Here is a 20198-nt window from a genome sequence, read left to right as displayed (position 1 = left end):
TTTTGGTATCCGCGGCAGGGAGGGGAGGATCTGGACCGAATTCCCCACAGACACCAAGACGACTATATTTACATATATTGAGGCGAAATAGGAAATCATTTCAAAATTCTGATGAGGAGAGATTCGAAAAGGAAACAGTGTCCTGATAACACTAGCATAACAGCATTATCATCTTGAATATTGATGATAACATTCTGAGTACTTTTTAACTTCCTGTTCCTTTTTCTCTTCTTTTTCTTTGCGTGTGTGCGCGCGCGCGCGCGCGCACGCACGCATGCGCGCACTGCTGCATATGTTTGTCTTTGACAGAAAATGCTTCAGTAGCTACTTTAAAGCATAGCTTTCTTCTCTTTAATTTCATCACCTTTGAGATGGTCTTTCTTAGCACATGATAATGAAACCATAACGTCCTAAAGCAGGCCTTTTAATTAATTAGTATTCTCATCTCCCGTGGCTCTGGAAGGACACTAGTTACGTCACTCTCGGGAGAGTTAAAATTCCCCTTGAAGGTTTTTTTTACTGTACTGTTCAGATGAGGATCCTCTGTTGAGGGACTAAGAATATATCAGTTTCTTGCTCTTCAGTATTTAGTGAAACTTCCTTCCTTTCCAGTAATTATTTTGTTTTGTGTTTTTTTCACAGGAAGCAAACTTTTTCTAGATTACAGTATGACTCAATCTTCATCACATGATTACTTTTCTTTTGCGAGATCAGTTAAAAGCGTGTTTTACTTCAAAGTAGCATAACTCTAGTTTGGAGCTGTGCTGTAAAAACAACTTTTTTTTACATTAATTTAAAACTTTGAAGAGGGATGTTGGATGGTGTGTTATCAAACAACCCATCAGCTGCTGTGGAGGCAGTGGAGCTGCAAACTGGTAACAGCAGACAAGAAGCTGATAAAAAGACACGAGGTAAGAACATTTTCAGTTGTTCTGAATGAAGGTTTTTTTATTGAAATCATGAAGCATACTGTTAAAGAAAAGTTTTGAAGACTTTTTGGGGTTTTGTAGTTTCTTCCATCAAGGCAAAAAAAAATTCTATTTCCAGTTAACTTCACCATAAATAAAAATTTGTAATTGACTATTTTGTCCTTTTAATTCAGATTCACTTTATGGTATCTTAATTGATAATGAAGGAAGATTATCCATAATGTAAGACCATTCAAGATTTAATTTCACTTTTACTAAGTATTCAATAAAACCTGTCCTTCAGGAGATGTTAAATATGAACCACAGTCATTCAACGCCTAGAATACATACATGATATGAAATAATTCGCAAATATCTGTAATATTTTAAAAGATTGTTTATGGACCATGAGTGGAGTCAAGATAAACTACTCTTTAGAGGTACTTAATAGCAGAACAATTGTCTCCCTCCTCTACGCTTATCTAAACAATTGCTGGTACCCTAATATTCTTGAGAAGTCTCTGGTGATTTTTAAATGGAGAAGGAGAGAAAGTGTACTTAAAAAAAAAAAAAAACCTTAGAAAACAATTTGGTAGCACTGGATGTATTAAACAGCAAGTTCAGAGTAGGTAAGATCCAAATTCTAAATCTAACAGGATAATCTTTCAAAGTTATTTCAACAGGGCTCCTTAAATAGGGTGAAAGGGGGGGGGGGGGGAAATGAAGCTAAAATGCATTTAATAAAACTATCTGTGATTTAGTGACTATGGTGAGTTTTAAAATTTGCCGTTTAATTTTGTTTCCGCCTACCAGTGTATGCAACAGTCAAAAATATTTTTGCAGTTCATATTGGAATGCGTAAATACTTTATTCCTCATCTTTTGACAATTTAATAATTCTAAGAGTAGATCAAAGAGGGTTAGGGACAATGGGATCAAATATTAGATGATAATGTGAAAATATCTAAACCAAAAGTTTTAAGAATGCTTTCTATCCGCTCATAAAACCAGTGTTAATTTCTACATTATATATCAATCAACAGTATGAACTTATATATTTTATGTATAAATTATATATATACCACATAAATATATGTTACTTAATATTATATAGTATGTATAATATTATCTATAGATATATAATTTGAAATTTTAAACACCATTGAAATAGTAGTTACTTAGAGTGTGATAGAATTCATTTTTTAACTTTTTTGTATTTTTTAAATATTATCTTTTATTCTTTCTATGTATTGGTATTTTATGATTTTTTTCTATAGCTGTAAACTAAGAAGAAAAGGGAATTTTATTTGGTTTTAAATTCATTGGTCACCCTGGATCTTTTCTCTTATCTCTCCTTGGAGAAGATCACAGTCAGAAACTGAGAGAAATTAGTTGTCAGGGAAGATTCTCTATGGGAAAAAATAATTGGAATATTTAGCTGTTTATATTATAACAGGTATGCATGTAGAACTATTTTAGTTACATTGTTAATTCAATAGGTTTTTATTGAGCGGCCCCGGGATATTATCTGTTTTTTTACATTCCTTAGTTGAACACATTATGAACAACTTCTTTGAAATTCATCTTTTAATACTAAATTCATACTGAGGGACCCACAGTTTCTGTTGTTTTTGTTTTTTGGATATTTGTGCAGCGTACAGGTATTGAGGATTGAGTAAAAGAGTAGAAAGAAGAAACTTTAAAAATGAAAGCTGTTTATACTGTGTCAAAAACTAGATTTTAGGGCTCAGGAAGTGGACAGATTAAATAAACATGTAGCAGGTTTAAATATGAACCTGCATATTCAGAAGCGAAATAAATTTCCAATTCTTTAGATCTTTAAATCAAACTAAATTTCACTCCCAAGTCCCCATCTCACTGAGCTGACAGGATAATTAATCTTGGTGGTTTGGTGATACCGAACTGAATGGAGAGTTTCCTCCAGCGTTATATGGAGTTTCTCAGGTATTGTAAGCCCAAAAGCATCAAGAGGGTTTTTAGTCAACACTTTTCACTGATGACTTATGAGAAGATATATCCCAACATCAATAACCCCTTTGGTTCTAGTTCTGCTATTTCTGTGCTGAACTTACAAGGAAAGCCACTCTGTTTGTTTGCCCCATTCATGGCACATGCATCTTTGTTGAGGCTGGTTTATCTGCAGGCAGGATATCTCCATATGCTCCACAAAGATGAATGATCTAGTATCTTGCCAACTTTGAGATAGAAAGAACTCTTATCACCTGTACATGGAAATAAGCATTTCTCATATTGTCAGGATGGGCACCCGCTTCTTTCTTCTTGTGGCTTAGAAGTATTTCGTCTTATTTAAAGCCCTTTATGATTCTCAAAATAGTCCCTTTAATAAGATAGGATTTTTTTTTTTTAATGAAAGGATCACTGATTTCAACAGTCATTCTGGAGAAAAGGATACCAAAAGAGCCAAAGACCTACTTGAAACAGTGAATAGGAATATGTATTTAAAAACTAATTCTGCTTAATACAGCAGTAAATAATCTTCACCTCCTGCACACACAGTAATTAAAATATGGAAAAATGGGAGAGCTAACACAAGAAAAAAAATAATAAAAGCTTTCTTTTATTTAATTCCTGTTATAAACCAGACCTGAAAACATAGCACATAATATCCTTTAATTAAAAAAAAAATAACTCTCTCTCTTTTTTTAACGGTCAAGGTCTCTTAAGGTTTGGGTTCTGAAGTCCCAGAGTATCACTTCTACCGCATTCTCTTGGTCAAAGCGAGACACAAGACCAGTTCAAATTCATATTCATATTCACAAGACCAGTTCAAGTGTTGGGAAATACCTCTTGGTGTGAGAAGTAGCAAGATCGTATGTCAAAGGGGTGGTGGACCCAGAAAGACCTGATTCTTTGGGGGCCACTTTTAACAATTTGCCACAGATGGGAAGAACAGCAAAGTGTTAACAGAAAACATTAGAACTTAAAACAATGGGCACAAGATGATTGTACTCATTTAAAATTACGTGTATGTGGGAGGGAGGTTATATGTGTAAAAATGGATTAAAGAGATATATGGGTGGAAGGATGTTAGTTAGTCCAAATGACAATGCTGGCTATCTCTATGCAGTGTAAATTGAGATCTATTTTAAGTTTCATTTCTTTTATACATCTACTAAGGAAAGAATTTGTTCAATAAAAAAAACCTAGTTCTTCACTAGGTGAAAAAGACAGGAAGAATCAATGTTCTCAATAAGTTTATAGTCTATCTTAAAGTATCTTCTATAATTTTTTACATTTCACGAAGTTTTACATTAAGGATAAATACTTTAATCATATGAAATTTAAAAATGTTTCATTTCAAAAAACGTACACACCGTATTTTTTTTCCTGAATGGATACTAGTAAAAGAAAAACAATTCCTCACCAGAGATTTATTCTGTTCTATCAGACTTGCAGATCAGAGAATACAGGACCAGAAAAACAACAACAACAGAAACATGTCCAAGTTCCCTTTGCTTGTTTGTGGCAAAAACTTCAATTCTAAATTTTTTTGATTATTCTGTGACCTTTCAAATATACTGTGTTGTCTATCCTTTAAAATAAACTTTTCATTAAGTAGAAAGTAGATTTTCTTAGAAATATTCAAGGAACGTTAGGATATGCTAATATTTTACCATAGAAGAAGGGTATTGAAGGCCTGAGGGTGGCTTCAGGCCTGAGGAAATTCTACCCGAAAAAGTCATCTATATTTGATTCCTTGGACTGTGGCAGTAAAATCCATAATAACATCTGGATTGGATATAAGGATGTCCTGAGAAATTTCAGCCAAAAGAAAAAACCAGGGTTTTTTCATATGGCAAACAGAAAAGTACATTTTGTGTCATCTCCTTGTGAAATATCAGAATAAATTGCCTAAAGAAGTTTGTAAGGTATGGTTTTGAATGCAAATTTAGTCTTTCTTTTACCTGTTTCTTAATCTAAGTGTTTTTTTGTTTTGTTTTGTTTCAGGTGTTACAAACAAGTGTATGATGTTCCTTTGTATTTTATTAGCAATATCTATAGTTGCTAATATTTTATTTGCTATCTTAGGTGAGTAAATTACATCCTTTATTTCTTCACTTATATTTTTCATTTTCAGAGCTTCCTATTGTATGATCCTTTTCCTTTCTGCCTCAATCATAATCTTTTCTCATTATTCTCACTCCCTTCCCATTATTCATGATATATTTAAGGAGTATCAATGAATGAATTTTTATGAATTACACGACCTACGTAAGACATGGGGAGACGTAAAAATGATTATGACAAAATCATTCAGCCTGATAATCTCGCATTCCATTCAACATTCCCATGCCAGTGGTAATCACTATTTTAACTTCTGTTGCCAAAAGTTAGTTTGGCCCATTTAAAAATTTTTATGTAAATAAAATGGCAATTTTCATGAATCCTTAGCCTCTTGCTTCTTTTGTCCCACATTATGCTTGTGTGATTCTTCCAAGTCATAACTAGTAAAAGTTCACTGACTCGTTGTTATAGAAGAGGGTTGGAAAATTTTTTACGTAAAGGGGCAGATAGTAATAATTTAGGCTTTGCTAGCCGTATGATCTCTGTTGCCACTACTCAACTCTGTATTTGTAGTGCAAAAAAAGCCACAGAAAATACATAAACAATTGAGCATGCCTGTGTTTCAATAAATTTGAACATGAAAATTTGAATATTACATAATTTTTGTGTGTCACAACACATTATTTCTCTTGATTATTTTTATATTTTAATTATTTTTAAATAATTAAGATTTTATTTTGATTATTTTAGAATGTAAAAACATTTTTAGCTCTGAATTTGGCCTCACGTTGTGGTTCACAGATCCTTGCTATAGTGTATTTCATGCTTTTTATTGATTTATTAATCATTCTACTTTTGATGGACATTTGGATTGTGCCATATTTTGACTACTGCTAATTGCGTTGCTTTGAACATCCTTATATTTTTAGTCTTTTAGTGAATAGTGGATATTATTTGGGATATATTTATGAGAAGGATTATTAAACCACAGAGTATGCATAGGTCAGTTTTTGTAGATAATACCATAGATAGTAGATAATCCAACCAAAAGTGTATGCAGATGCCAGTTGCTCAAGATACCTGTCAACACTTTGTTGTCAGTTTTACCCATTTTAGCCATTCTGATGAGTGTGCGTTGGTACCTTTGTTGGTACCTGTTGTGACTTTAACTGACATTTTCTTGATGACCAATACTGTTAAGCTCCTTTTCACATTTACTGCTCATTTAATTACAATATTTTGTGAAGAGCTATCCTTGCCTTGTAGCTGATTCTAGAGGGAAAACATCCAATTTCTCACCATTAAGTAAGAAATTAGCTGTGGGTTTTTTTGTAAATATTCTTTATCAAGTTGGGATAGTTCCCCTCTACTCCTAGTTCACTGAGAATTTTTGCCATGAATGAATGTTAGGTTTTTCAGATGCTTATATTGATATGATCATGTGATTTTTCTTTTTTTAGCCTGTTGATGTAATGGATTACATTAATTGATTTTCAAATGTTGAACCAGCCTTACAGACCTGGGATAAATCCCACTTTTTCATGGTGTATAATTATTTTTGTGCACTGTTGAATTCAATTTACTAATATTTTGTTAAGAATTTTTGCATCTATGTTCATGAGAGATACTGGTCTGTAGTTTTCTTTTCTTGTAATGTCTTTGGTTTTGTTGTTAAGATAATGCTGACCTCATGAAATGAGTTAAGAAGTATTCCCTCTGATTTTATCCTCTAAAAGAGATTGTAGAGAATCGGTATAATTTCTTCCTTAATTGTTTGGTAGGATTCCCCAGTGAACATATCTGGGCCTGCTCCTTTCTGTTTTTTAGGACATTACTGATTATTAAGTCAGTAATTATTCTTTAATAGATATAAGCCTATTCACATTGTTTATTTCTTCTTTTGAGAGTTTTGGAAGATTGTATCTTTCAAGGAGTTGGTCCATTTCATATAAGTTATTAAACTTGAGGGCATTAACTTGTTCATAGTATTCCTTTATTATCTTCCGTGGCATCTGTAGTGATGTCCTCTCTTCCATTTCTGATATTAATTTGTGTCTTCTCTCCTTTATTTTCTAAGTTAACTTGGCTAGAGGCTTACTGATTTTATTGTTCTTTGCAAAGAACTGGCTTTTGATTTTGTTGATTTTCTCTATTAATTTCCCATTTTCAATTTAATTGCTTTTTGCTTTGATTCTTATTATTTCTTTTCTGTTTTCCTTGGGTTTAATTTTCTCTTCTTTTACTAGTTTCCTAAGGAGAGAATGTAGATTATTGATTTTAGACCTTTCTTCTTTTCTAATGTAGGAATTCAATGCTATATATTTTTCTCTAAGGACTGCTTTTGCTGCATGCCCAAAATTTTGATAAGTTGTGTTTTCATGTTCATTTAGTTCAAATTGCTTTTAAATTTCTCTATATTCCTTCTTTGACCCATGTGTTATTTAGAAGTATGTTGTTTCATCTCTACATATTTTGGGATTTTCCAATTATCTTTGTTATTTATTTCTATTTTAATTCCACTGTAATCTGAAAACAGAATTAATATGATTTTTCTTTTGATTTCGTTAAGGTGTGTTTTATATTAACTATTAATTTTAATATTTTATCTTTATTTTCATTTGTATGTTTATGTAAACATTCAGATTATCTGCAAATAATAATGATTTTATTTATTAGGTTGAAATCTTTATATCTTTTTATATATTTGTATTGCCTTATTTTACTGGCTAGTACTTTCAGTAAAAAGTTGAGGAGAAGTACTGAGAACTTGCATCCTTATCTCATTCTTAATATACATGAGAAAGTTTAAAATATTTCTCTATTATGAATGATTATTTATCAATATTCTTAATCAAATAAAGGGAGTTTCCTTTAATTCTTAGATAGCTAAAAGGTTTTATTCTGAAAGGGCATAGAATGTTATCAAGTGCTATTGAGATATACTTAGTTTGTCTCTTTTTTCTGTTAATGTGTTGAATTACACAGACTTTTTAAAAACGTTAAACTAAACCTTCCTGTCTGGAATAAACTCAATTTGATGACAAAATATTAACCTTTTTAGCACTCTTGAATTAAACTGGCTAATATTTTGTTTAAGATAATATGCACATATGTTCATACAAGCCTGAACTATAATTTCTCATTTTTATAATAGTATTGTCAGGTATTGATATTAAGATTATGCTGGCCTCTAAAACTGAGTTGTAAAGGATTCTCTCCTACTCCGTTTTCTGAAAAAGGTTGTGTAATATTGTTGTTATGTCTTACCTAAATGATTAGAAGTATTCACAATTGAAGCCACCTGGACTGGGAGATTTCTTTGTGTAGAATTTTTTTAATGAAAGGTTTAATTTCTTTACTAGATACAGTATTTATTCACATTTACCTTTCATTTGTCAGTTGTGCTAAGTTTTGTTGTTCAGAAATTTCTTTTCTTTTTTATTCCTAGTATTGCTAATTCATTTATTTCCCTTTAAAAAGATTTTTTTCTTTTATTAGTTTTCCTAGTGTTCTGTCTATTCTAGATGATTCAAAAAGCCAATGAGTTCCTTGCTTTTTTTGTTTTACATTAATTTATATTCAACTGATTTCTCATCTTATTTTTTTAATGGAGTCTTTCTACTCTGGTTTTAATTTATCACTCTTACTAACTTTTCGAGATAGATAATTTTCTTTTTAAAGTCTCCCTTTTTTTAAAAACATAAATTTAAGCCAATAACTTTTCTTCTAAGATTTAAGGAAATGAGTTGTGTTCCACAAGTTTAGGGGAATTCCCTGGTGGTCCAGTGGTTAGGATTCCATGTTTCCATTGCTGAGGGTCCAGGTTCAATCCCTGGTCAGGGAATTAAGGTCCCACAAGCCACACAGTGCAGCCAAAAAAAAAAAGAGCAAGGCCCACAAGCTTAGTTGTATCCATAATTTTTGGTATTTTATGTATATATATGTATACCATATATCACATATATCACCAAAATATATGTAATTAACTTCAGTTCAAAATATATATATTTTTTAAATTAATTAATTAATTAATTTTTTGGGGCTGTGTTGGGTCTTCGTTTCTGTGCGAGGGCTTTCTCTAGTTGTGGCAAGCGGGGGCCACTCTTCATCGCGGTGCGCGGGCCTCTCACTATCGCGGCCTCTCTTGTTGCGGAGCACAGGCTCCAGACGCGCAGGCTCAGTAGTTGTGGCTCACGGGCCTAGTTGCTCTGCGGCATGTGGGATCTTCCCAGACCAGGGCTCGAATCCGTGTCCCCTGCATTGGCAGGCAAATTCTCAACCACTGCGCCACCAGGGAAGCCTCTAAATATATTTTGTTTCCCAAGATTTCTTTTTCTTCTTTGATTTATGAGTTATTTAGCATTGCATTTCTTAATTTACAGACTTTGGTGATTTTTTTATTTTATTTTTTTATTGATATATGGCTCAATTCTACTGCAGTCAGGTGGCACACAGTAAATGTTTTCAATCTTTAAAATTTGTTGTTACAACTTTATTGTCCCACATTTTAGTAAATATTTCATATGCACTTTCAAAAATGTATATTCAGTAGTTGTTGCATGTAGCCCTCTATGTATGTCAACTGACTTAATTTTGTTAATCATGGTGTTCAGATGTTTTTATCCTTACACATTTTGCCCATTGTTATATCAGTAATTAAGAGAAGGGTGCCTAAAATGTTTACCTTCTACAGGTATTTGGCATCAGGTGACTGCAAGTGATCATGTAACTAATTGTTTTACTTCTGTGCACCATAGACCGCCAGTATCCCATTTACAACTGGTGACTGGGTCAGTGCCTTTAATGTAAATCACATTGGAAAACCAATAGCATACCTCATCCTTAAGGTTCTGTTCCTTTAGAATCACTTTTAGTACCAAGAACTGATTTAGTCTGGGTGTGTTCAGAAAAATAGACAGTACAGATATTACAAGAATACAAATTTTATTTCTACTATTTCTATAGATTTCAAAAGGATCTCCACAATAAGGCAAGTTACCATGGAATAGGACTTTAACATAAGAATTATGCATAACACCACTGGAGTTGGGGAATGATGGTCTGGAAGGCCACGAAGCTGAAGAAGAAATAGTCACTAATGATTTTGGCTTAAAGCACTAATGTGTTTGGAGAACCCACAGATTAGAGGAAGCTAACACATCTAGATGCCAAGACTACAAAAGGGAAACTCATGAAAAGGCCTGTGAACTTCCTGTGTCCAGCATTTCCAAGAATAATGGCTTCTGCTTTATTTCCATCTTCTAAATTTCATATGGGTTCTTTTTATTGGTTAACCCAGAACCACACAGTGATGGTGGTACCTAGCTGACAACAGGAAACCCAATACATATCTTGTTATTGTTTTATTATTTTCATTGCTTTCTTAGAGATTAAAACCTGTGTCCTAATTTATAACAGTCTAATATAAATTAGTGTTTTTATTACCACCAGATAATGCTAGGATTTCATTGTATTTCATTTACCCAGAAATGACGAAAGGGACTTAACACAAGTGAAATGACACTGCTCTAGGAAAGCCTATATATCACTGAGTTTGGAGTTGAAAGCAATGTGAGTGTCCTGTCACATTCTGGACTGCTGTCATTTAACCTAACATGAAGTTTGTTTTTCAACTTGTTATGGGATAGATATGCAATTCTGGCCATGATCATAATATTTTACATCACAATCCTGTCTTTATTCAATGATCTCAAAACACAGTGGCATATTATTTCATCTGATTCTTAAGATATGTATTTATCTCAGTTACAGTTAAAAAAGATCCGGGTGCTCAGTATTTTTGCCCAGATAATTGGATTGGTTTCCAAGATAAATGCTATTATTTTTCTAAAGAAGAAGGAGATTGGAATTCAAGTACATATAACTGTTTGTCTCAAAATGCTGACCTAGTTATGATTGACACTATAGAAGAAAAGGTAAGTAATTTAATATGTATTCCTTATCAATTATATTGAGTAGCGATATTAGAAATATTCAAATTCCATTATGGTCTTTAAAACTTTTCAAACATGCCTGTCTTTAGATGCACAATATTGCAGATGTTCAGAACATGCCATAGGAGATACAGCTGAAAAACTTAGTGATATCTTGTTTGGATAGTATAAGACTCACATCAAGTAGTAGACTTGATAGCTAACTTTTACATTTTAAGGAATACAAATAGAAGAGCTTGGTACTATTTGGAAACCTTTTAAAAGCCACAAAGAGAAAGGATGGAATTCTCCATTTCACTCTCTTTGTGGAAACTTCCTCTGTCCTCTCAGTCTTGCTTTGCTGTCTTTCTCTGAGGTCTCATGGCAGCCTCCGTCAGAGCGTTCACTACCAGTGATGCAATAGGTGCAATTGAAAGTTTCCCCCTAGGCTGAAGTATGAGTTTCCAGTGAGCAGACACCATATTTTATTTGAAATTGTATCCATTGCTGTAGCGTAAAAGCAGGTACAAGTTAAAAGGTGGCACAGTGGTTAAGAATCCGCCTGCCATTGAAGGGGACATGGGTTCGAGCCCTGGTCTGGGAAGATCCCACGTGCCGCGGAGCAACTAAGCCCGTGTGCCACAACTACGGAGCCTGCGCTCTAGAGCCCGCAAGCCACAACTACTGAGCCCACGTGCCACAACTACTGAAGCCCACTTGCCTAGAGCCCGTGCTCCGCAACAAGAGAAGCCACTGCAATAAGAAGCCCGCGCACCGCAACAAAGAGTAGCCCCTGCTCGCCGCAGCTAGAGAAAGCCCGTGGGCAGCAACAAAGACCCAACGCAGCCAAAAATAAATAAATAAATAAATAAATAAATAAATAAATAAATAATTAAAAAAAAAAGCTTAATGGATCTTTGTTCAATAAATACTGATTTACGGAAAAATTCTGTTAAGTCAAGAGAATCTCCAAGATCTTTAACAAGTGTGAGACTCTCTTATGCGGCAAGCGTATGTTTTTACTTTTGTTTCATCTCTTTAAAAGTAAAGGGTCAATTTGAGAGGTAATTAACTTAATTAAAATTTCTGTGTATGTGAATAAAAGTTGTGTGTGTGTGCAATTAAGATGTGTTTAAATGTAAAGCAGCACAGCACAGCAGTCAACATTGTTAAAAGAGAATTGTGTATTACTTTTAGGGTGAACAAAGTATAGTTATGCAATATGCCTGAAGACTGGTTCAAATTTAAATAGATACAAACTATGCTGGGGCAATTTATAGATCAGTGTAAGGAAACTAAACTATTTTGGAAGGAAGAAAAGACGTAGAAACCTGAATAAAATGTGAAAAACTAGGTATGTTAAGAGTAGACACACCAAATCAAGAAGTAAGATGCAGGTTTAATTTAATATAAAGAGCTTCCGTAGTGAATAGTTTCACTGCTGAATTTTGTAAGACTCTTGAAATGAACATTCTGAGAAACCCTTAAACAGCCCTTACAGTTCTTCTTGGGGAAAAAGGCTAAATTAGCAGCAAGATGAAAAAAATAATGAGTAACAAACAAAATGAGGTCTTTACCGCATATGGTATTGTGAAGGAGTGGTAAAAGTAACGTATAAAAGAATTTTAAAGGACTGTTTACTTTAAATAGTTTAAGTAAAATATTATATATGTTTATTTAAACTGTGAAATATTTTTCTAGGTAAAATGAGGTGAAGCTTGTTTCATGAAATTTTCCCCTATTTATTTGCACCTATTTAGAATTACCTTGTCTTTTTAACAAGCAGCTACATGAGCTACCCTTTACTGAGCAAATAATGTTCAACATTTTTCATAGGACAGGCTTTAGGAAATACACCTCCCAGTTCCCTGTCACCAAGACCACAGCTACTGAACTTCATCCAGTTTTCCCAAAATCCAGTAATGTGTATCCTGTTGGTTTCCAATACATATATCGTGCCTTACATTTTTTTCTGCCTTAAAACAAGCTCTTTCCTAAGCCTAGAATAGGAATTGTCCTTTTCTCCCTGGATTTCTGTGTTTATCATGGAATCTTCTACTCTTCCCCTCCAGATCCACCTCTTAGAGCACATCCTATGTGAAAGTCCCCCATAAAGACCCAGATGCTTCTTGCCGTAAACTAAAATTTCACTTTGCATTTATTATACTCATAATCTTCTCATCTAATAGAATATTTTCTAACTCTAAGTTTACATAAATTTCCTCACTATACATGAAACCATGAATCCAGGGACACTGTTTTCTTAATCTGTTCTGTTGTAAACCCATAGTTTAGACCAGTGAATTGAATTTTTTTCAAATAAATTCATGAAATGCTACAGAAGATGGTATATTAAAATACCAAAGGTTATCAGTGTAACTGTTATCAGGTAGAAATGGACCATAGTGTTGTGATCTGTCATAATTCCCTTATATTTATATAAAACTGAAACATAGAGTGATACAATGTCAAACTTACATTTTCCCAGCTACTTAGTAGCAGGGTAGACTCAGTGACTTTCTGTGTATAACATAATTCTATGGCAACAAAGGCTCTAAGGTAGGAAAAAATTTCAACATTGAATGAATATCGAGAAATATCAGGAAAATTAAATTTTTCCCTCAATGATGTCTTTGGAAATCTAAATATTTTGCAAAAAAATGAAATTTGAGAATTAGATTCTAAAGGAACTGGATGCATGAGGGGTGTGTGTGTATGTGAGTGCGTGTGCACGAGTGTGTGTGAGCATGTGCCCTCGTGTGTATGCATGTGTGTGCACATGTGATAGTTTGGGAGAAAAGTTGAAGTAAAGTATTACATTATTTTCTGAGAAGTGAAAAAAACATTGTAATAAATATATGATGATTACGAAGGCTGTGTAAGAACTCCGTTGAAAGTCTAGCTTTCCAGGGGTTTACAGTTTAAAAATCCTGGAGAAATAGATTTCCATACTGAATATTTATCAATTTGGAATCAAAAGAGCCTTAAAGAAACTTTCTCTCACATCTTTGTTTCAGGAATGAGAAAACTGAGTGTCAGAGGGTAAAATACTTCTTCACAATCGCATAGCTATTTTCTGGTGAAAGCAAGAGTTGAAACTTTGTCACCTTACTCTTCACAACCTGCACAGCCAGAGGGACACAATAGGTTGTATTGAAAACTGACAAGTAAAATTCTGAATTTTGTTTTGTCTCTAAAGGATTTTCTTAAGCGATACAAGTGTGCTTCTGATCACTGGATTTGGCGAGACATGACCAAAGATCAAACAGGACAATGGGTGAATGGAAGCATAGTTAATAACTGGTGAGTTTCTTTCTTTCTGGGATTATTTAGATTTAGGTAGTGCAGACTGCTCTAGAACCTGTACATTAGCTATATTGCTCTAGCGCCCACGATTTGTTTGCATGTTGGAAAAATGGAGCAGGAAAGATTGTGTCGTGTACTGAGAGTAGTTTCAAGAGTCAGCCAGAGAGGTTGGAAATCAAGATGTAAGGGGAAATACCTCTTAGTTGGTTAGTTTGAAAATAAAGACCTGAGATTCACATACACAGTAAAAATAAACTTTTGCTTGATTTTAACCTGTTTTCTCTGATTATATATCTATTCTGCGAGCTTCATGCTACCTGTTTGCTGACAGCTTTTACAGTGTAAGTTAAACTTGTTTATTTTAACCTGCTTTTATTTGCACAGATATTGCAATTTATCCTGGACTTCACACCTTCCATTTTACAATATGGAAAACGGGGCCTAAAAGACTGAGTTCACTGCACTCATGACCCCGGTATAACCACCCTAAATGGTGACTGCCAACCACCTTGCCAGTTAATTTATGTTAGAATTTCCCAATAGCAATACCACTGACAGTTTGGACTGAATCATTCCTTGCTATGTGGAGGGAGCACTTTCTTGTGCATCGTAGGATGTTGGCAGCTTCTCTGTCCTCTACCCACGAGACAGTAGGAATTCCCCCTACCCTCCTCCAATTGTTACAACCAAAAATGCCTTCAGATATTTCCAAGTTCCCTTACAGGGGCGTGGAAGGCAAACTCACCCCAGGGTTAAGAACCATTGGTTTCTACAAACTGGTGGCTCTACTCCTGACATGTAACTTCATGTCAGTTTAACAAATATAAATTCTTGGAAGGGAGATTCTTATGGTCCAATTTGGTACAGATATCTTAACCCTAGCAAGAAAGGACAGCATACTTTTTCAGAACTCTAGACAGATAATATTTTTAAAAAGGTGTCATTGAGCAAGGGAGAAATCACAGGACTCCCTAATACACAGTGTTTAATTCCTTTATTGTAGGTTTAATATGACAGGGAATGAAATATGTTTTTATCTTAATGAAGATGGTGTTGCAAAAGCTAGATGCTACACAGAAAGAAAATGGATTTGCAGGAAAAGAATGCACTGAGTAAATGTTTCTGGTAATGGACTTACAGCCATGGGTAAGATGGTTTTAATATTTATCAACTTTTCTCTCCTTCTGTTGAACTTTCAGTATTTCGCTGCTTTAATATTATAGCCTGATGATACATCTTGATGATTATTAAAGTAATTTCCTTATTATTTTTCTACTTTTCAAATGGCCTGGATCTTTGCTTTTCTATAACAACTTTAGAAGAATCTTGTAATTTCACAGAATCTATAGGTTAATTTTGGGAGTGTTGTATTTATATATTATTTTCTTATTCATTTACAATGTATATCTTTTACTGACTTTTGCCTTATATAACTTACAATTTTTCTAAACAGTTACTGCATATTATTTATTACCTGTGTCCCTATTATATGTATCTAATGCTTTTGCTGGTGCAATTATGTAATTTTATTATCTTTTAAAATAGTTTTTTTTTAGAAATGTAATGGTTTGGGATATTCTTGTCCTCTTCAACATACATCCTGAAAATTCATAATTTTCTAATAATTTGTGGATTCATTTAAATACTATAAAACATAACATCTAGTAATAACAGTTTTATTTTTCCTGTATTAAAAAATTACTTATTTCTTGTCTAATTAAAATGGGTAGGACTGCCAGGACAATACTGATGGTAAACATTGTTCCACATTTTAAAGAAAATGCTTCTGACATTTACACATTAGTCATGTTGTATCTAGTTTCTTATACCCTTTTTTTTAAAGTTAAGGCAGTTCTTTTCTATTTCTGTTTGCTAAGAGAATTTTTTTTATATGTAGAGATTTTTAATTTTCTTGTATGCTTTTGTTTTCTGCATCTATTTTGATGGTCTCCTGGTTTCTATTCCTTAATCTTTTAATGTAGTGAATGACATTTATAATTTTTTAATGTTACAGAATTACTTTGCATTGCTAGATAAAATTCAATTTAGTCATGCTGTGATATCATATTTATTCTACATAGATTCACTCTGATATTTATTTTTTCATATTCTTACATCTAAATTCATGAGTGTGGTTGCCATAAAATTTTCCTTAGGAAAGCAGGGCTTATGGTTTAAATAATTCAATGAAGACATGGTTGGAAAACGTGTTGCTTTACAATTATGCCATAAAATTGTGCATGATACATTTCCTATGTCTCAAAAATTAATTATTGGTCACATTTTCTGCATATTTTTATTAGATTTGCACTTGTGATCTTCAGTGAAGAAAAGTAGCAACCTTTGAGAGAGCCGCTAGAAAAGAGTATTCATGGACATCTTGATGTAATTACACGAGCATTAAAGAATGGTGCTGAAGAGCTGCAACCTCTAGAAGATTCATATTGTTTCAATGAAAACAAACTTCTAATTTTCTCATGGTATGAGAAATGAAATTAGGAAAGACACATTAGAAAATAAGGAAGGCATATATTGTCCCTGGCTCTGAACAGGAAGAAATACCACCTGAACACTATAAACAATCTGCATGCACCTTCACTGGACAATAAGCCAATATATAACCAATATTTATTGATAAATAATAATACTCCTCATGGGCTTATGAATTCTGTAATGCACTTTAACCAAAGTGTTTGTTTAAACAGAGATGTTGTCATAAATGTTTGCCCAGGTTCTCAGACCCAGGGGCAAGTATTTACAAGACCAAATATCTAGCAATCCGTAATTACACAGGGTCTTTGCAGTTGAGGGTAAATTATAATTTTATTCAGTTTGTTTAATATTCATGAATATTTAATATGAAAAACTACATGATCTATCCCAGGTGATAGAAGTAATTTTTGTGAACTTCTAGTTATGTATAGGTTCAATAAAATTCCTCTTCTTCTCTCTCATGGGTTGAATTATGAGCCTAAAAGGTCGTGTTGAAATTCTAACCCCCAGGACCTCCGACTGTGGCCTTATTTGGAAATTATAACTGTGGCAAAGGTAATAGTTGAGATGAAATCATTCCTATGGGCCCCAATCTCTTTAGCTTTAGCGGTGTTATAAAAAGAGGAAATTTGGATTCAGTGACAGACTCTAAAAAAGGGAAGACTATGTGAAGACAAAAGGAAAAGACAGCCATGTGACTGAAATGATTACCTATAAGCCAAGGAATGCTAAGGATTGCCAACAATTACCAGAAGCGAGAAGAGCTTCTCCTAGATCAGTCTGAGAGAGCATGACCCAGAAGGCATATTGATGTTGGGTCTTCCAGTCTGCAATACTGTGAGACAATAAATGTCTGTTGTTTTAAATCGCATGCAGCATGTGGCATTTTGTTATGGCAGCACTAGCACTAATACATTGTATTATCGACATCAGTTTATTTTCATTTCTATGTTTCATCTTTCTCAGATACAAGCCTGACCTAGAATGCCCATTTCTTCTTTCAGGGCCATCTTTAAATTAAGGAAAATACATTCTCCCAGCATGTCCATCCATTCAAATCTAGTTTTATCTATCACTCGACAAAAGTGCAGAAAAGCAGCTCTCACCATATCATCCCCCATCTTTATTGCTATATCCAGTGAACTTGCTACAGTAAATATCTCCCATGCCCTCTCAAGCAGCATTTAACATTTTTTCTTTTCTTTTTTACTAAAGAATAGTTGATTTACAATATTATATTAGTTTCAAGTGTACAATATAGTGGTTCAAAAGTTTTATACAGTAAGTCCCCTGCATATGAACGAGTTCCATTCCAAGAGTGCGTTTGTAAGTCCAATTTGTTCGTAAGTCCAACAAAGTTAGCCTAGGTAGCCAACTAACACAATCGGCTATATAGTACTGTACTGTAATAGGTTTATAATACTTTTCACACAAATAATAAAAAACAAACAAAAAAAAATAAAACATTTTTAATCTTACAGCATGGTACCTTGAAAAGTACAATAGTACAGTACAACAGCTGGTACACAGGGGCTAGCATCAAGTAAACAGGCAAGAAGAGTTACTGCCTGGAGGAGGGAGAGGAGGTGGGAGATGGTAGAGCTGAAGGATTATCTACAATAGGAGACAGAGGGCAAGCTGCAGTTTCACTCACGCCTGATGTTGATAGCACACGTTCTGGTTCCTTGCTGGATTCAATTCTGTCTACCCTCTTGAAAAAACGATTCAGTGATGTCTGGGTAGTAGCTCTTTTTTTCCCATCATAGATGATACGTAGCCCTGGATTGCATTCTGAACGGCTGCTGCAACCTTCGTGCACTGTTCTACATTCAGATCCTGTGCCTCAAAAACTAACAGTGCCTCTTCAAATAAAGACAATCCCCTTGCCATTTCCTGCGTCGTGAATCTCTTTGGTTCTTCAGTTACTTCTTCTTCCTCTTGTCTCTCTTCATCATTTCTCTGCGCCTCCAATTCCATCAGGTCTTCATTAGTAAGCTCCTTGTGTTGCACAGCAAGGAGTTTAATGAAGTTGTCCTTTTGCAGATCTAGCTTGAAATAAAGATACTGTACTACTGTACTCTATACAGCACTGTACAGTAAAGTACACAAAAGCACAACCACTTTTAGAGGATGCACATGACAATGTACACCAGACACGTGAACTAACTTATGTGATTGTACATGCAAACGCATGTTTGCATCTTTGAAAGTTTGCAACTTGAAAGTTCACATGTAGGGGACTTAGTTATAGATACAGAGAACAAACAGGTGTTTGTTTGCCAGAAAGGAGGGTGGGAGCGGAAGGAAAGAAATAGGTGAGGGAGATGGAGAGGCAAAAACCTCCACTTACAAAATAAACGAGTTATAGGTATGAAATGTACAGTGCAAGGAATATAGTCAATAACTGTGTAATATCTTTGTATAGTGACATATGGTAACTAGACTTATCATGGTGATCAGTTTGAAATCCATTTGTCTTGCAACCAAAGTACTATTAGTGAAGTAGCTTCAATATCTTTTTAAAAATTCATACAAAGCCCTGTCTATTTTTTTTTGTGGCAAGTGGCCTTCTGACTAAAAATGTGTGGTTCACTGTGTACATCTTTCACTACCCAGTTTAACTTAGCTTGGCATTTTCAGTTAATGAGAAAGTTCTGACCTCAAACGGTTGAGTGTAGTTTTGGTTCTCTCATGAAAAGTGGAGGCAAAATGCATGACACGAATACTGTAGAGAAAGACTTTGTTCCAACCCTATGGATTGCAAATCAAGGTAAGAAGTTGGGCTGTATGGAGTGAGTGTGGGAATTGGGGTGATAAGGTAACAATACTGATGGACTCTAGTTTCTACACAGGGAAAATGGTTAACAGGCACAGAGCTCTCGAGGATGAGAGATGGAGTGCTAGAGGTCATAAATTTGTTTATAATTGGTGTATAAAAATGCAGATATTGAAATTCTTGTCCTAACAAGTAAGGAAAGGGAACTATTAAGAGTAAGATGTAACTGGTTTGCAGGGCAGAAATTGAGACACAGACGTAGAGAACAAACATATGGACACCAAGGGGGGAAAGCCGCGGCGGGGTGGGGGTGGTGGCGTGATGAATTGGGCGATTGGGATTGACATGTATACACTGATGTGTATAAAATTGATGACTAATAAGAAACTGCTGTATAAAAAAATAAAATTTAAAAATTAAAGAAAAAAAGAGTAAGATGTAAGAGGATGGAATCCGGTTAAATTTACAACTGAGAATGAAATGATTAATTTCACTGAGAACTATATGTACTAAAAAGTGTTACACAGGTGCAACATAGTATTATTATGAAATAAGGTAGAAAACCTATCATGGAAGCTCATAGGGGAGAAAATATTAAAAGGTAAGTAAAAGACATTTACAAATAAAAAAAGTGAGCAAGTCAAAGTAAAAACTTAGTAGCGCATTCAAATGAAATATCTGACATTGGTGCACTGTAAAAAGAAAAATATGTGTATATATATATATACATATATAA

The 20198-nt window shown here is 34.1% G+C and overlaps 1 protein-coding gene across 6 annotated transcripts; it reads left to right on the top strand.

Moving 5' to 3' along the window:
* The first annotated feature begins 710 nt into the window (after positions 1 to 710).
* CLEC2B (C-type lectin domain family 2 member B) lies at positions 711 to 17549 on the top strand. Of its 6 annotated transcripts, XM_036866881.1 has the most exons (7): positions 711 to 911; positions 4898 to 4978; positions 10721 to 10890; positions 14087 to 14190; positions 14525 to 14534; positions 15241 to 15339; positions 16497 to 17549. In XM_036866881.1, the coding sequence occupies exons 1-6, from the start codon at positions 812 to 814 to the stop codon at positions 15307 to 15309; spliced, it is 534 nt and encodes a 177-aa protein (XP_036722776.1). In that variant the 5' UTR covers positions 711 to 811; the 3' UTR covers positions 15310 to 15339; positions 16497 to 17549. The 6 variants fall into 6 exon arrangements, 5 of the variants coding, with proteins under 5 accessions (XP_036722776.1, XP_036722775.1, XP_036722774.1 ...); XR_005021568.1 differs by lacking the exons at positions 14525 to 14534; positions 16497 to 17549 and adding an exon at positions 14578 to 14668 and having other exon boundaries at positions 15197 to 15281; XM_036866880.1 differs by lacking the exon at positions 14525 to 14534 and having other exon boundaries at positions 10727 to 10890; positions 15197 to 15339.
* Positions 17550 to 20198: the final 2649 nt, after the last annotated feature.

This window comes from Balaenoptera musculus, chromosome 10 (assembly GCF_009873245.2).
Source record: "Balaenoptera musculus isolate JJ_BM4_2016_0621 chromosome 10, mBalMus1.pri.v3, whole genome shotgun sequence".
Classification (NCBI taxonomy): domain Eukaryota; kingdom Metazoa; phylum Chordata; class Mammalia; order Artiodactyla; family Balaenopteridae; genus Balaenoptera; species Balaenoptera musculus.
The sequence above is the reverse complement of the archived record's forward strand: the minus strand, read 5'-3'. Positions and strand labels throughout refer to the sequence as shown.

What these genes read in the sequence shown, in the direction of transcription:
- CLEC2B (XM_036866879.1), top strand. Translation starts at nt 812, where the DNA reads ATGTTGGATGGTGTGTTATCAAACAACCCATCAGCTGCTGTGGAGGCA. An exon ending in TATTTTATTTGCTATCTTAG is followed by an intron (nt 4,979 to 10,720) that starts GTGAGTAAATTA and finishes TATTTATCTCAG; the next exon opens with TTACAGTTAAAAAAGATCCG. An exon ending in TTGACACTATAGAAGAAAAG is followed by an intron (nt 10,891 to 14,086) that starts GTAAGTAATTTA and finishes TTGTCTCTAAAG; the next exon opens with GATTTTCTTAAGCGATACAA.